General features: G+C 41.2%; 2 protein-coding genes and 1 non-coding gene across 3 annotated transcripts; 1 reads left to right on the top strand and 2 right to left on the bottom strand.

The window, feature by feature from the left end:
• Positions 1–5,818: 5,818 nt before the first annotated feature.
• LOC104590982 (uncharacterized) lies at positions 5,819–6,198 on the bottom strand. Its single transcript, XM_010249752.1, has 2 exons — positions 6,009–6,198; positions 5,819–5,949 (listed from the first exon to the last, which is right to left on the bottom strand). Exons 1-2 carry the CDS (start codon positions 6,196–6,198, stop codon positions 5,819–5,821), a joined length of 321 nt encoding a protein of 106 aa, XP_010248054.1.
• A 178-nt stretch (positions 6,199–6,376) lies between these two features.
• LOC104590983 (uncharacterized) lies at positions 6,377–8,914 on the bottom strand. Its single transcript, XM_088892286.1, has 3 exons — positions 7,973–8,914; positions 7,411–7,672; positions 6,377–7,092 (listed from the first exon to the last, which is right to left on the bottom strand). The coding sequence occupies exons 1-3, from the start codon at positions 8,912–8,914 to the stop codon at positions 6,377–6,379; spliced, it is 1,920 nt and encodes a 639-aa protein (XP_088748412.1).
• Positions 8,271–8,377, top strand: LOC148790415 (small nucleolar RNA R71). The gene has a single exon (XR_016078974.1). It is a non-coding gene; the product is annotated as a small nucleolar RNA R71 (small nucleolar RNA).
• Positions 8,915–15,763: the final 6,849 nt, after the last annotated feature.

Raw genomic sequence — 15,763 nt, 5'->3', positions numbered from 1 at the left:
TGTTATTATGGTGTGTTTCTATGTAATACCCTTAAATTGGACACTAATGAGACTCGTGTCACGTTAGAATGTTCACAGCCATTAGATAGACCTGGGGAGGTTTATCCTACCAAGGTTAACACTAATGTGGTGCCAAGTCGGTTAGGGTGGTTTGTCTCAGCTGCTAGGATGTGTCCTGAAGCACATGTAGTGTGAGTTTTCTTGAAACCCTGAACCAGGCAATTTTCCAATTATGCCCTTGACCTTGGAGACGCAAAATTGGAATGTTACACTTGACCCCTAAACTCGATTATGGTACTGCACCTAGGTGTTAGATTGGGCTATCTTTGATATGCCAATCAGTGAGATCCTTAGAGGGAGTCAAAACCTGGGTATGTTGGGGCAGTTTGAGAATTCACTTGAGTGGGTGATCATAGTGACAGGATTAGCCCCTTTGTCAGACAAAGTAAATGATGGGGGAATGCACTCTCTCTGATGGAAACCTAAACTGCTGGCAGTTGATTTCAAACTTGTTAAGATTTGTTTTTGCAAAATATATTTATATAGAGATATACATATGTATTATGCTTTCATAAAATATTTACAAAAAGGTTTTAATTCCCGGGATCCATGTGAGTAGAGAGTGCAACACTGTAGCTTGCAGCCGAGGTAGAGGCCCTCTCTTGTCGGGTAGTGTTTGATCATTATGGGCTGAGAGGTTAAGTGTAAGACCATTTAGGGCTTTTTATCTGATGGGCTAATCTCACATCTGCCCACAGTCCTTGGGCCTTCATAAGATGGATGGACCCAATGACCATTTAGTGTAAATCTTGGGCCCATTAAGAACCCATACTGATGGACTCAAGGGGTTCACTATATTCAACAGTGAATTCGGCCATGCCTTGTAAAAGAGGCTAGGCTGAACCCATGTGACTTATGTGGAGATCAATGATAGAGTCCCACGCCATACAAAGAGAGCCAAGCTACCCAAACACTGAAAGGGAAATGAGCCTAAAAGCTTAATGAGCCTAAAGCCCAATTCATATGGGGCTTAATTTGATTAATTAAATAAGGGGGCGAATCTGGGTATGGATTAGTAGATAAGGATAAGAGGATAACTCTTATCCACTTAAAGAGTCTAGATCCAAATAAAGATTTGGATTAGGAAACTTGTAATTGGATTAGGAGAAGTTGATCCTGATCTACAGATAAGATAAGAGATAAGCCTTATCACTTAAAGAGTCTAGATCCAAATAAAAATTTGGATCAAGAAACTCCTAATCAGATTAGGAGGTTAACTCTTTAAGGATTATATAAAAGGAGGAGGGCGAACTTGAAAAAGGTTACACAGTTTCACAGTTTTCTTTATTCAATTCTCTCTCCTTTTGTTCTTGCTGCCCTACCTTGTTCGATCTCCATTTCTTGGAGTGATTAAGATTGGATCTTGATATTGTTTCTTGCTGGAAGAAACAATCTTGAAGCTGTGGTCACATCTCTATGTGATTCTTGCTGAAGAATTGGGGTTCTTGTTGAAGAATCTCCCTGTTGATCCTGCCTCACCCTAAGTTGTGTCACCTTCAATGGAGGAAGGATTTGGTAACCACTTTGGGCCTGAAAACCTACATTGGGAGGAGCTTTTTTTTGTGGATTTTATATCAAGTATTCCTCTCCCTAATCTTGGTTCTAGATTTGGTCCGATTTGTTTCAAGAATGAACCTTGAAAAATGCATTTTTTCTAAATCAAAGAATAGGATTCCCAGAAGGGAAAAGAAATTTTTGAAATTTCACCCAGCCACCTTGCATGGTTCGGCCATCCATATGATGGAACTCCCTTCCCTTCACTAGGGTTGGTCAACTCCTCAATATAAACCGAGAGACGGATAAAAGATTTAGCTTAATATCTGGAACATGCAAAATATTGTTCAAAGAAAGAGGTTTTGATGGAGTTCGAATAGTAGAAGAACCAATATTATGAATTCCCAAACCTTGACCATTACTAATTTTGATTTGTTCATTACTAGTGTAGTCAGAGTGAATATGAAGGTTGTGCAGGTCATTTGTTGGGTGATCTGTCGCTCCAGAGTTTAGAAATCAATAATCAGCAGAATGATCAGTAGATCTAGATGCAACATAGGTTGAGGGAGACTTAGGTTGATTGCACAGATACTCGATTGTAGACTAGAGTTTGCGGCAGTACTTGACTTAATGATTTTTTCCACCATAAAAATTGTGTAGATTTTTGCTATACTTCGATGGTTTCTTATTAGTAGAAGACAATCAAGCTGGTTCAGGTCAACCCAAGCTGCAATTGGTGACGTTGACAATAAGGTACGAGTCAACTCATGGTTTGGTTCTGGATAGGTGAAGTTCATGTGTGAACAACATACCATAAAGGTCACCGAAGGAGATATCATCAGGTTTAGCCATAACAATGGTTGCAAGTGCATCATAATCATTATTAAGGTGATTTAATATGTGGGAAATTAACTAATAGCTCGAAGGAAATTCTCCAATGGTCGTTAACTCATCAACAAGTGTCTTGATTTGTTGGAGATAGAGAGACATGGTGTTGTTGTTTTCCTGAAGAGATCTGAGTTGATTGAGTTGATTATGCAGATTGACCGCTCGATCTTGGATGCGAAGAGCATATAATTTCTCCAGTGTAAGCCAGGCTTGCCGAGTTTTCTTGCTTCCAACAACATGTGCTAATGCTAATGGAGTCAAAGTGGAGAGTAACCAATTGAGGAGAAGTCAATCTTGTTTCTCCCACAAGGCGCAAGCTGGGTTCATAATACATGTGGCTATTGGGGCTAAAGGAGCTACTAAGGAAGATGACTCCAGAAAATAAGGACAAGGGGAAGATCCATTAACATAGTCTAGCAGATCATGGGCATTCAGGGCTGATGAGAATGCAAAATATCATATTTTTCTCCCTTAATGTTTAGTTTTTTATACTTATTTAGTACCTAAATGGATTCATTATTCTTATATTTTGATTTAGGGCACAAATGGAGGCATTAAGTGAAAAACAAGGCTAATTGGGTAATTATGGAAAGTTTCGGCACCGCATCATAATTTGGGCATAACTCTCTCATCCGAACTCTGATTGTGATGATTCAAGATGCTTTAGAACGATAAGGAAAAACTATACAACTTTATAGTTTTGATTGTTGATAGATACTAACTGAATCGAGGTATAAGTTGGACCAGAAGTACCTGCAACCTTACTACTAACGTGCTGGAAACGTTCCTTAGCCTGCAAGTTTTTATATAAGGAAATCACCACTCTCCCACTTACATGAGAACTTTGTTTTATCTTATTTTTGAAATTTTTCTTGATAAGTCAGACTTGGAGACTGTTATCTAGAGAAATTTTAGGAGATTTTGTAGGCTTCTCTTGGGGGAAGTAGAGGGAAAGAAAAGAAGAGGAAAAACAAGAAAGAGAAAATCAGACTGGAGCTGTCGCACCTCTCTTCTTCTTCTTCACTTCTTCCTTGAGTTTTCACCATGACCATGCGTGGCTAAATTCTGATACTTGGTCGAAGGAAATAGAAGCCTCAGAATTAGCAAAACTGTGAGATCTAATTTGACTTTTACTATTTGATTTATGCTTTGAATATCGAATGTTCTTCTATTTTATGTTCATGATTGTTTCATCTGATTGCTAGGAGGCCTACTAGTTTATTATTCGTTGTAATCTACTACTAGGTTAGATATCAGATCCGTAAATGTTTGATCCCTCTAATCTGTGAAGCAACTAGGGTTTAATGATTTGCTGCATTAGAAATTGTTTGATCCTAGGAAGAACACTCGACTGAATTAAATGCAGCCACTTGTGCTTGTGTTGTTTAGCTTCATCAATGTCTAATTCTTAAGGCTACTACTGGATTAAATCTTTAACGCTTGTTTAGGGATTGTTCAATAGTAAGGGTTAAGAGGATCTTTTGTTTTTTGATAAACTGTGATTAGGGAGATACAGGAAAATAATTCCGATGATGAATATTCAAAGTGTGAATTGATATATCTTTGCATCGATGATTAGTAGCGAAATTCTAATGGTGGATGTTGACTTAGACCAAGACTCATTCTTTTGATTAATTTCAGTACTTTGATTTGCATTGCTTCTTTGTTCACGCAACACAAAAAACTAAGCTAGATACTCTCTGTGGGAGCGATCCTTACTCGCACTACTGCATTTGTTTTTAGGAGTATAGGTTTTATTTTTGGGTGCCTATGACAGCACGCCAAATTTTTAATCCCCCTACACTTAGCTTTTGCTCATTCTCGGGCAAAATTCAAATTCACTTTCCCAAAAACACCAAAGTCATAGTGCCATCAACAGAGAACAACCAAGCTCTTCAATACTCATAACACATCATGAACAAACATTCTTAACAACTTTTAATTACTTAAGTAAGCATTTCCACTCGAAGATGGAATAAACTAAATACATAGACCCTCACAGAAATAAACACTCAACTCTCATGTTTGAAGGGTATGTGTTTCGCTCAAATTCATTCCAATGGAAATGATCTATCATAGGCTTGCATATCTTCTCACTCTCCACCACTGGGATCACATGCATAACACGAATCAAAAGGACTTTTCAAGGGTTGTAACGTGGCTTAGGGTTAAGGTAGGAAATATTTGGAAATGTAGCTCAAAAGCCATTGAAACTAGTGGAGCAAAACTGAATCATCTAAAGCTCGAATGTACAAGACATGTCAAACCAATTACTCCATTCAGCAACTTCTTCAATTTTGCTTTAATGCATTTAAAGCATGTAAAATTCCTACATTGGAAAAGAGATCGTTCAAAGGAACGCTTTTTTGTTTGCACCAGGGAACAATCCTTCACAACAACTTCCACCTTTGTATGTATAAGTAGCCCATTTTTCTTCAAATTTTAGGAGGAAGATGGATAGTTTGTAACATCAAAAGCAATTTCCTCCATTCTTTTCTTTCATCTTTAGTTACTTTTTTCATTCTTTTTTTTTTCTTTTTTTTGTTTTTTCCCCAAGCATATCAATCATTGGAACTTACAAATTGAGAATGAAAACATGTTCCATTTCACCATCCATAACCATACCACGAATCCAGACACCCCCACACTCAAAACCTGCACATCCATACATATCATAATGATGAATAATGCTCCACTAGTTCTACGGCTTAGGTAAGGATATTATCTTTTTCTCGGGTTTAAAGCTTGTAACATGGGTTCACAATGAACGACAAAGGGGTTCAACAAAGGGGATAATTTATCCCAAAGTAGGCTATTTGGCTTATGTAGCTTATAACAAAAAGGGCCTAATCATGTTCATGCATGCTTGTGTCAATGTGATCTTGAAGAGAATCAAGGCAAGTTCTACAAAACAAATCCATGGAAGAATATCTCACATGAAAGAAAATAGTGAGACTGATATAGATGTGTTAGTCCAAAGGCTCAAAATCTCACCAGCTTTTGTCTACTAAATTTAGTCACTACCATTCTCAAGGAAAATAACTAGACTAACTAATTCTAAGTTGGAAGATTACTTATCCAATCATGTTATGAGCTTTTCAAGCTTAATTGAATCTTGCTCATGGCATACACAACCTAAAAAAATCGTTGAAGACCACAAAAACAAAGAGCAAAACTATTTTTTTTGTTTTTTTCAAAAAAAAATGCAGAATTAAAACACAACCTAAATCAAATTTTAAAACGCAACCTAAATCCCCTCCCCCACACTTAAAACTTACATTGTCCCCAATGTAAGGTAAAATGCAAAGAAAAGGCAGAAATAACTAAAATATAAATGCAAAAATAAGAAGAAAAAGAAAAAACAAACTTCCCTTTTTTAAACAGCATAAACCAGATCCCCAAGATGCAATTGTTCCACATTCTCTACTTGGAAGCCTTCATAGAAATGCTTGAGTCTATGGCCATTCACCTTGAATGCTTTAGAAGTTGCTAGACTTTGAATTTCAACTGCACCATGAGGAAAATAGTAACAACAAAGGGTCCAATCCAACGAGAATGCAACTTACCCGTAAATAGACGAAGCCGTGAATGGTAAAGAAGGACTTTTTGACCAACTTTAAACTCCTTCCTAGAGATCATCTTGTCATGAAAAGCCTTCGTCTTTTCCTTGTAAATTCTTGCACTTTCATAGGCATCATTTTGAATCTCCTCTAACTCTTGTAGTTGTAACTTCCTGTGCTTTCCCCTTTCATCCATCATGGGTGGGTTCAGCCTTCTTTGTGGTTGACAGGAAGGTTTCGCTCCCTCTTCAAGTAAGATATAATGCATGCATTTAGACGGGCTGATTCCTTCAATATCCGCAATCGTCCAGCCAATAGTTGTCTTATGCTCCTTAAGAACCTGCACAAGCTTCTCTTCTTATGGTGCGCTAAGGCTACTGGAGATGATTACTGGGTAACATCTCTCCATCTCCAAGAAACACGTGCTTGAGGTGACTGGGGAGAGGCTTCAACTCTAGAATAGGGGCCTTCAAAATAAAGGGTAAAGGTCTCCTATCAGGAATTGGTAACATAATATAAGGAACGTTACCTAACTGTTGTAACTTCGGAGAATCATTCAATGCTATAATAGTTTCTTGCAAATCAGCACTCAACGTCGACTCCTCTTTCTCAAGATGCTTACGAATGGAAATTTCCAATCCATCATTCCCATCAAGTTCAAAAACTTCTTGTGCTAAAGAATCAATCACATCTATAGAATAAACAGGGTTATCATCACTAGGATATTTCATGGCATCATAAATATTAAACTTAACAATTTTACCATCAACTTCCATGGTGAGTGTGCCACTATGAACATCTATCTTAGTCTTGGATGTTTTTAAGAATGGTCTTCCTAGCAAAATTGGAGTGGTTTGATCACCATTATCCATATCAAGCACATAGAAACCAGTAGGGAAAACCAAATCATTTACTTTCACAAGAACATCCTCAACTACACCCTTAGGATAGACATTAGATCTATCAGCCAATTGAATCACAACACCAGTTTTATTCAAAGGTCCAAGTTTCAAAGAAGCATATATAGAATATGGCATGACATTGATAGAAGCTCCTAAGTCTAACATGGCCTTCTCAATTCTAGTGTTACCTATCATGCAAGGGATAGTAAACATACCTTGATCTTTGCACTTTGCAGGGAGTTTTCTTTGAATAACTGCAGAAACATTCTCCCCTACTCTCACCTTCTCACATCCTTTCAGTTTCTATTTCCTCTTATGTGTATATAGTTTTTTCAGTAATTTAGCATAACAAAGTACTTGGTTAATAGCATCAAAAAGGGGAATATTTACCTCTCATCTATGAAAAGTTTCATAAAAATCCTTAAATTGCTCATCTTTTCTAGATTCTACTAAAGCCTGAGGAAAAGGAGGTACCAGTTTATAATTAGAAAGAGGTGGAAACTTACACTTGGGTACGTCATCGTCATTGGGAATGTTCCTGTCTGCAATGACATTTTTCTCCTTTTCTTGCTTTGACGATGTAAGGGCTGCCTTTGCTGGAATCTCAACCTCTTTACCACTTCTCAAAACGATTGCACTTACATTTTCTCTTGGACTCACAACTGTTTGAGAGGGTAATTTCCTTGAACTTTGCGCCTCTAACCAACTAATTGTTGTTGCCATTTGGCACATCTGATTGTCCAAACGATGGATACTGGCCCTCATCTCCTACTGAAATTGCAAAGTATTAGTGGCAAGAGATTTAACAATATCCTCTAAAGACGTACCAGAATTAGAAGTTTGGGTTGGTTGTTGTCTAGGGTGGTGCGGCTGATATTGCTGGAAACTTGGGCGGTTTTGTGGATTCCAATAGCTGAGATTGGGATGATCCCTCCATCCCGGATTATATGTGCTCAAATAGGGATCATACTTCCTTTGCGGTTGCCCTGAAAAACCACCTGCCACATTCACTTGCTCAATGGGCTCCTCTTAAAGAGTTGGGCACATATCGGTTGGATGCCCTACTACCGAACAAATCCCACAAGCCTTCACTGTTTGCATATTACCTATAGCCATTTGACGAACAAGAGAAGTTAGACTCGCAATTTGTTGTTCAAGAGAAGAGATATTTACCTCATTAACATGCTTTGAAGCAGGGTCAAGCCTAGTGCCAAATTGTTGAGAATTGGCCGCCATATTTGCAATCAAGTTTCTCGCGGCCTCGGGAGTTTTGTCCACTAAAGCTCCTCCACTAGCAGCATCAATCATGTTCCTATCAGTGGGTTGAAGACCCTCATAGAAATACTGGATGAGTAGTTGCTCACTGATTTGATGATGGGGGCAGTTTGCACATAATTTCTTGAAACGTTCCCAGTATTCATGTAGGGACTCTCCGTTGTATTGCCTTACACCACAAATTTCTTTTCTAATGTTGGCCGCCCTTGAAGCTGGGAAGTACTTCTCCAAAAATAACCTCTTCATCTCATTCCATGTGGTAATACTCCCAGATGATAGATAATAGAGCCAACCCTTAGCCGAATCCTTCAAAGAAAACGGAAAGGCTCTTAATTTCATTTGCTTTTTAGTCACCCCCGTGGGTTTCATACTCGTGCATACCACATGAAGCTCCTTTAGATGCTTGTGAGGATCTTCACCTATAAGACCATGAAAAGTGGGCAAGAGATGTATCAGTCCAAATTTTAATTCAAAAGTAGCATCAGCATCTAAAGCAGGAAACGCTATGCATAAGTGTTGCTGATTCAAATCAGGGGCGGCAAGCTCTTTCAAAGTTCGATTTGCAGCCATGATTTCCTCCTCTCTCAAATCAAAACTGCTAACAGATAGGGAATCAAGAGCTGAATCGTTCTCTTTAGAAATACTCCAAGCTTCCCTCCTTAACCTGCGCAAAGTTCCCTCTATATCTGGATCGTACTGCAAATCACCTTGCTTAGAAAATCGAGTTACAGGCATAAATCAAGGAAACCCTAATAAACCATGAACAACATATCATAAAAAATCTAGAGTGATGAAAATAAATAAATAAATAATACAGAAAAAATTCAATGCTAAAACAAAAACAATCAAAGCGATCTCTATTTTTTTTTTTGAAAATTTGAAAAACGAAATAATGATCACAAGAAGCACAAAAACCGATTAGAAAAAACTCCCCGGCAACGGTGCCAAAATTTGGCGTGCTGTCATAGGCACCCAAAAATAAAACCTATACTCCTAAAAATAAATGCAGTAGTGCGAGTAAGGATCGTTCCCACAAAGAGTATCTAGCTTAGTATTTTGTGCTACGTGAACAAAGATGGAGGGGGGGTTTGAGTGTAACGAAAACCATATTTAAAAAGAAAGAAAATCAAATGAGAGCAATGCAAATCAAAATACCAAAATTAATCAAAAGAACGAGTCTTGGTCTAAGTCAACATCCACCATCAGAATTTCACTATTGATCATCGATGCAAAGATATATCAATTCACACTTTGAATATTCATCGTAGGAATTATTTTCCTATATCTCCCTAATCACAGTTAATCAGAGAACAAGCGATCCTCTTAACCCTTACTACTGAACAATCCCTAAACAAGCGTTAAAGATTTAATCCAGCAGTAGCCTTAAGCATTAGAGATCGATGAAGCTAAAGAACACAAGCACAAGCGGTTGCATTTAATTCAGTCGAGTGTTCTTCTTAAGATCTAACAATTTCTGACGCAACAAATCATTAAACCCTAGTTGCTTCAGAGATTAGTGGGATCAAACAATTACGGATCTGATGTCTAACCTAGCAGTAGATTGCAATGAATAATAAACTAGTAGGCCTCCTAGCAATCAGACAAAACAATCATGAACATAAACATAAAAGAACATTCAATATTTAAAGCATAAATCAAACAGTAAAAATCAAATTAGATCTCATAGTTTTGCTGATTCTGAGGCTTTTGTTTCCTTCGACCAACTATCAGAATTTAGCCATGCATGGTCATGGTGAAAACTCAAGGAAGAAGTGAAGAAGAAGAAGAGAGGTGCAGCAGCTCCAATCTGATTTTCTCTTTCTTGTTTTTCCTCTTCTTTTCTTTCTTTCTACTTCTCCCTAGAGAAGCCTACAAAATCTCCTAAAATTTCTCTAGATAATAGTCTCCAAGTCTGACTTATCAAGAAAAAATTCAAAAATAAGATAAAACAAAGTTCTCATGTAAGTGGGAGAGTGGTGATTTCCACATATGAAAACTTGCAGGCTAAGGAACGTTTCCAGCACGTCAGCAATGCGGTTGCAACTAACTCGGTCCCGATTTCAACCTCGATGCAGTTAGTATCTATCAATACTCAAAACATGAAAGTTGTAGAAATTTTCCTTATCATTCCAAAGAATCATGAATCATCTCAATCGGAGTACGGATAAGAAAGTTATTCCCAAATTACGACGCGGTGCTGAAACTATCCAGAATTGCCCAATTAGCCTTGTTTTTCACTTAGCGCCTCCATTTGTGACCTAAATCAAAATATAAGAATAATGAGTCCATTTAGGCACTAAATAAGTATAAAAGACTAAACATTAAGGGAAAAAATATGATATTTTGCATTCTCATCAAGGGCTATTTCTATTTGGTATCTTTAAACAATGTAGTTGGTGTCATCCAACTTCACAGAGATTGTTGGAGGGAAATTTAAAATTTCAAGAATCTATTTCATCCCTCTCTTGTTTTTGTCTTTTCCTCTTCCCACTCTTGAGTGCATGGGAAGACTCCTTGTCCCACATTGCTTGGGAAAGGAGTAGATGTAGAGTATATCTATAGTTTTGCTTTCTTTATGGGTAGGGACCCATAGGAGGAGAGCACTATAGATATTCCATTCATGCGAGGGGGGATGGGGGTGCTTTTTCACATTTACGGGCGGAATCAGGTCGGGTCAGGTCAGGGTGCGGGTGTATACGCGCGATACACCGAATCACTTTTACCTTTTAACCGGATTTGAATTTTCGAATTAAATGTTTTTGTGTCTACTCAAATAGGTGTCTGTTCGAATTTTGAATTTAGTTTTTAAAATTGTTTTCCCTTTCTTTTTTTGTCTCTTCTCTATGCCTCTTCGAACAGGTGCACTGTTCTAAAGAGGCTCCTATTTGAAAGGACACCTTTGTGTCCATTTGGATCTGAGACCAATCTATAAAAAGGATGTTGGTCGACCCAATTTACATACACATCAATTTTTGACAGTCTTCTTGTCTCCTCTGCAAAAACTGAGCATCATCCTTCTATGGTTCGTGGAGGTCTGGTAAGCGAGTGCATGCCTACCAGTGGCCTGTGGGCTGTTTTATCTTAGCGACCGATTTTCGATCACCCCACTACACCATAGGGAGAAAAAAGCGGTTTTAAGGAGAGTGAACAAGTGGCACGACTCAGCCCTCATTCTCTGCAATTCCCAGTTTTGAGATTCTGCAACAACAATGTCCTGCAAGTTCCGGTTTGGATAGCGATTACCGATAAGTTCCATTCTACTTTCTTTATCATTTTACAACAATCTTAAAACAACATTTATGGAACCTATCTCTACTAACCCCTTCATGAGGAACCGGATACTGTTAACAGTTCCCGATTTCTCTAAAATTAAACCTTTCATTGGAACCAACTACAAGCGTTGGAGACAACGCCTGCTGTTTGCCTTAAAGCAGTTTGGAGTAGCCTTTGCTTTCACTGAACCGAACCCACTAAACATGGAGTAGCCAGCCCGTTCTTTTGTTGCAAAACACTGGACTACAGCTGACCACCTCTACACTAACTATATCCTCAACTGCTTGTCCAATGAACTATATAATGTCTACTCTCCCTACAATTATGCCTATGAAATTTGGAATTCTTTGGACAATAAGTATGCTCTGGAAAATGCCAAAAATAAGAAATATGTAATTGGCAACTTCCTTCACTTCACCTTGAAAGAAGACATGGAAGTGTCTGCACAAATAGATGAGTTCCAGGTTCTTATGGGGGAACTTGCAAAAGAAGGCATGATACTACCAGATGAATTCATTGTCGGTTTCTCTCATAGAAAAACTACCACATACATGGAATAATTTCAAGACTAGTATGAATCATAAGAGGATGGACACTACTTTGGACCAAGTAGTGGTCCGAATTGAGATAGAAGAAAAGAACAAAAATAAAGATGAGGATCAGTTTTCCAAAACCAATATGGTTGAGGAAAAGGCTACAAATTTCAAAAAGAATCTGAATGTGAAAAATGATCAGAAATTCAAGAAGCAACAAAAGGAAGGAAATTGCTATGTATGTGGCAAACCCGGGCATTACAAGAAGGACTGCCGGTATCAAAAGAAGGACTCTGAGAAACCGAAAGTCAATTTGACTGAGGATGTTATTGCAGCTATGGTAACTGAGGTAAACTTAGTTGATAAGCTGAAGGAGTGGGTACTAGACATAGTGCTACCAAGCACATATGTGGGGACCGTAGCTCCTTCTATGAGTATACAACTCAGTCTGAAAGAGAGCATGTCTTCATGGAAAACTCACAAACTTCGAAGGTCATTGGCAAAGGAAAGGTGCTCCTGAAACTGACTTCAAGAAAAATTCTAATGCTGAATGATGTGCTGCATGTGCCAGAGATCCGACGAAACTTGGTATTGGGAGCACTCCTAAACAAAGTAGGACTGAAGCTCACATTTGAAGCAGACAAGGCCATGTTAACTAAAAATAATGTTTTTATTGGAAAATGATACAATGCTAGAGGTCTCTTTGTACTGAATATTTCTAATATTGTTATGAATAAAACTACTTCTTCTTCTACTTATATTGTTGAATCTTTTGATATTTGGCATGCTAGACTAGGACATTGTAGTGCTCATTATCTAAAATGATTGTGATGATGCATAATCCGGCCGATCTTAGCTGTCAACGATCTTGCCTCTGAACTGAGTGGCAGGGACCTGAAACGGAAGGAGAAGAGAAGCTCCAGGGAGAACCCGGCGTAAGGGCTCCGAAGCTCAAGTTAGAGTCTTTCAAAGGCAAGATAGACCAGATAGCGCAAAAGTTAGCATACCTCGTTCCTGGGGGGTAGGAGCCTTTTATAACCACCTCGCGCACTCACTTCTAGGCTTCCGTCAGATCGGGCATGATTACTTCTGAACCCCTGCCAGTTCGGATGTCATTTCCTCTGGCCGGACAGAACCGCCACTGCTCCTTTTGTCGGAGCCGTCTCTGCGGCTGGTAACGATGGTTGCAGGTGGCGGTAGCAGGAGGCCGTTTGAAGTGCGGTTGTCAGGCGTCAGATCCCAAATCAGTCAGGTGCGTCACCCTTGGATACGGACGTCCTTGGTGTCAGGTACGTTTGGTCAGCCTGGTGTTTCGAAAGCGGTGTTGGAGTGGCGAGCGAGGTGTCTTGAGTTCGGTTTGGGGAGTGTTCCGAGCTGCCAGGGGCCAGCTCGGGTCACAGCTTTGTGAGGCTTGGGGCCCAGTATAGTTCGTGTTCCTTGCAAGGAGCTCGGGTTCAGTAGGGAGCTCGCTCTTAATAGGGAGCTTGGACCCAGTAGGGAGCTCACTCTTAATAGGGAGCTCGGACTCTTAATAGGGAGCCCGCTCTTAATAGGGAGCTCGGGCTCCCAGTAGGGAGCTCGGGTTCTTATTAGGGAGCTCGGACCCTTAATAGGAAGCTCGCTCTTAATAGGGAGCTCGGACTCCTAGTAGGGAGCTCGGACTCTTGGTAGGGAGCTCGGACTCCTAGTAGAGTGGTCTGGAGTTTGGGCTCGGTAGTGAGCTTGGACTTGCTTCCGATGTTCGCTTCAGGCGCTCTACTGTCCCGAGTTGTTTGCCTTTGCCACATGTCGGGCGATTGTGAGGTCGGGCCAAATTTCCCTTCATCAATTGCCCCCCACTCCCTGCGACAAGGGTCCTATCTTGGCGCGGGGAGTTCGTAAGGTAGCAGGAGGGTTTTGGTCCATGCTGAGGGCGCTCGATTTAATTTGATTTTCAAAAAAGGGCGCGCGTTTGGGAGACGTGACGGCAGTCGTTCGAGAGTTGGGCTGCAGATGCTTTTATTGCGAGGAGACGTGCACCGACACCCCGTCAGTTTCGAGAAGGTGCGTGCTGACACCCGTCCTCTAACAGGACGTGCGCGACGCTCTGTCAGTTAAAGACGTGCGCTGATTGGCCTCGGAAGACGTGCGGTTTAGCGCGGCTGTGGGCCGTTGGATTGGCTCCGATCTAGGCCGTCGCTTTCCGGCCGCTGTGGATATAAATAGCGCGCGGGGGGGGGCCATCCTTGCTACTGTTGTACCTCTTGAGCTCGCGCCTAAGTTTCAGTTCGCATCTAGGCTTTTCAGCTCGCATCCCAGGTTCCTTGCTTATTCGAGCTTTCGTGGTCTACTTCAGTCTTCTTCCCGGGTGAGTGCTTTTGGAATCCCGTCCCTTTTCCCGATGTCTAGTTCGGAGGGTTTAGACTGTTCAAGCGGGTCTGATGTAGGTTCTACGAACCAGTTTGCGTCCCCCGGTAGTTCAAGTGAGCCCGATGTAGGTCCTGAGGAAGGGGTCGAGCCTACAGCCCGAGGTGCTTCGGGTAGGTCGGCGTCCACCTCCCGTCGTGGCTGGGTTGTAGATCAGTTCGGCCCTTCGACTATGACGCCTGAGGGACTTCAATCCCTCATAGACTACTATGACTTGCCCGGGGAGCATGGTTACTTCATCCCTACGGGTAGCTTCCCTTGGGAACACGGTCCTGATGAGATCGTGATTTTTCGGGAACAGCTTGCTGCGGGGCTGCGACTGCCCTTTCATCTTCTTCTCGTCGAGGTTCTAAACCACTTCGGTGTGACGGTCGGCCAGCTTCACCCGAACTCCATTAGAAATTTAGTGGGGACGATCTCCTTATTTTGTGACGAGAACTTTCCTTTGGATCTGGAGATTTTCTCCTCTATTTTAATGCTGAAAAAACAAGCGGGTCCCCTTCCTGGGCGTAGGCGGGCATACTATCGGTCTCCTCGCCCAGGCTTCAAGCTCTTACACAGACTCCCTAATAAGGTCCCGGCGTGGAAGCGGGACTATTTCGGGGTGCGAAGTGCGCTGGGGTGGCCGTTTCAGACCGGCTGGGGGATGGCCGCTCCCGACTCCGGCGTCACACTTGATATGGAGACGGCGAAGGGCCTCCGGCAATGGGCGCGGCTTGGGCTGGATTGTCAATGGTATTTGACGGAGGCCAAGCTTATTGCTGCGGGCCTGAGTTCGGGTAGGTTCTTTCCCTAGTGATCCTATCGCTCTTCTTTTACGTGTCTTATCGATGCCGAACTCCTTTTCGTAGGTACGATGGACTCTCGAGGGACCCGAGGTGGACACTTGTTCCAGGGCATGAAGAGGAGAAAACGGGTGGCTAAGCGAGCTCGCGCCGAACCATCCCAGGGTGCGGAGCCCGAGGTGCCAGACTATCCGGCGGAGGAGCCCGAGATGGTTCCACCTATGCAGGAGCCGGCGGGGGCTTCTTATGCCAAAACCACACACACAAGGGCTCCCGCTTACTCCGAGTCTGCCCATACGCGAGCTGTGTTAGACAGTTTTGTATGCCCTTAGCTTCAATCAGAATGATGTACTTTATGAGTTTATTGTAAATGAATAAAGATACATATTTGATTCATGTTCCCTTGGTATATTTCTGTGTAATACCCTTAAACTGGACACTTAATGAGACTCGTGTTAGTTTAGAATGTTCACAGCTAGTGGGTCGGTCTGGGGAGACCTATCCTGACAAGGCTGACACTGTGGTGCCACCAAGTCGGTTGGGGTGGCCTGTCTCAGCAGCCAGGGTGAGACCCTAGGCACATATAG

This window comes from Nelumbo nucifera, chromosome 7 (genome assembly GCF_055504915.1).
Source record: "Nelumbo nucifera cultivar China Antique chromosome 7, China Antique-T2T, whole genome shotgun sequence".
Classification (NCBI taxonomy): domain Eukaryota; kingdom Viridiplantae; phylum Streptophyta; class Magnoliopsida; order Proteales; family Nelumbonaceae; genus Nelumbo; species Nelumbo nucifera.
Note: the sequence above shows the minus strand (reverse complement) of the source record. Positions and strands in the feature narration are given on the sequence as shown.

Excerpts from the sequence above, each read along its gene's own strand:
- LOC104590983 (XM_088892286.1), bottom strand. The coding sequence starts at position 8,914 with ATGCCTGTAACTCGATTTTCTAAGCAAGGTGATTTGCAGTACGATCCA. Across the intron at positions 7,673-7,972 it reads AGGCTTGTGGGATTTGTTCG|GAGATGAGGGCCAGTATCCA; the intron begins GTAGTAGGGCAT and ends CAATTTCAGTAG. Across the intron at positions 7,093-7,410 it reads TGACGATGACGTACCCAAGT|GTAACACTAGAATTGAGAAG; the intron begins GTAAGTTTCCAC and ends CTTGCATGATAG.
- LOC104590982 (XM_010249752.1), bottom strand. The coding sequence starts at position 6,198 with ATGGATGAAAGGGGAAAGCACAGGAAGTTACAACTACAAGAGTTAGAG. Across the intron at positions 5,950-6,008 it reads ACGGCTTCGTCTATTTACGG|TTGAAATTCAAAGTCTAGCA; the intron begins GTAAGTTGCATT and ends CTCATGGTGCAG.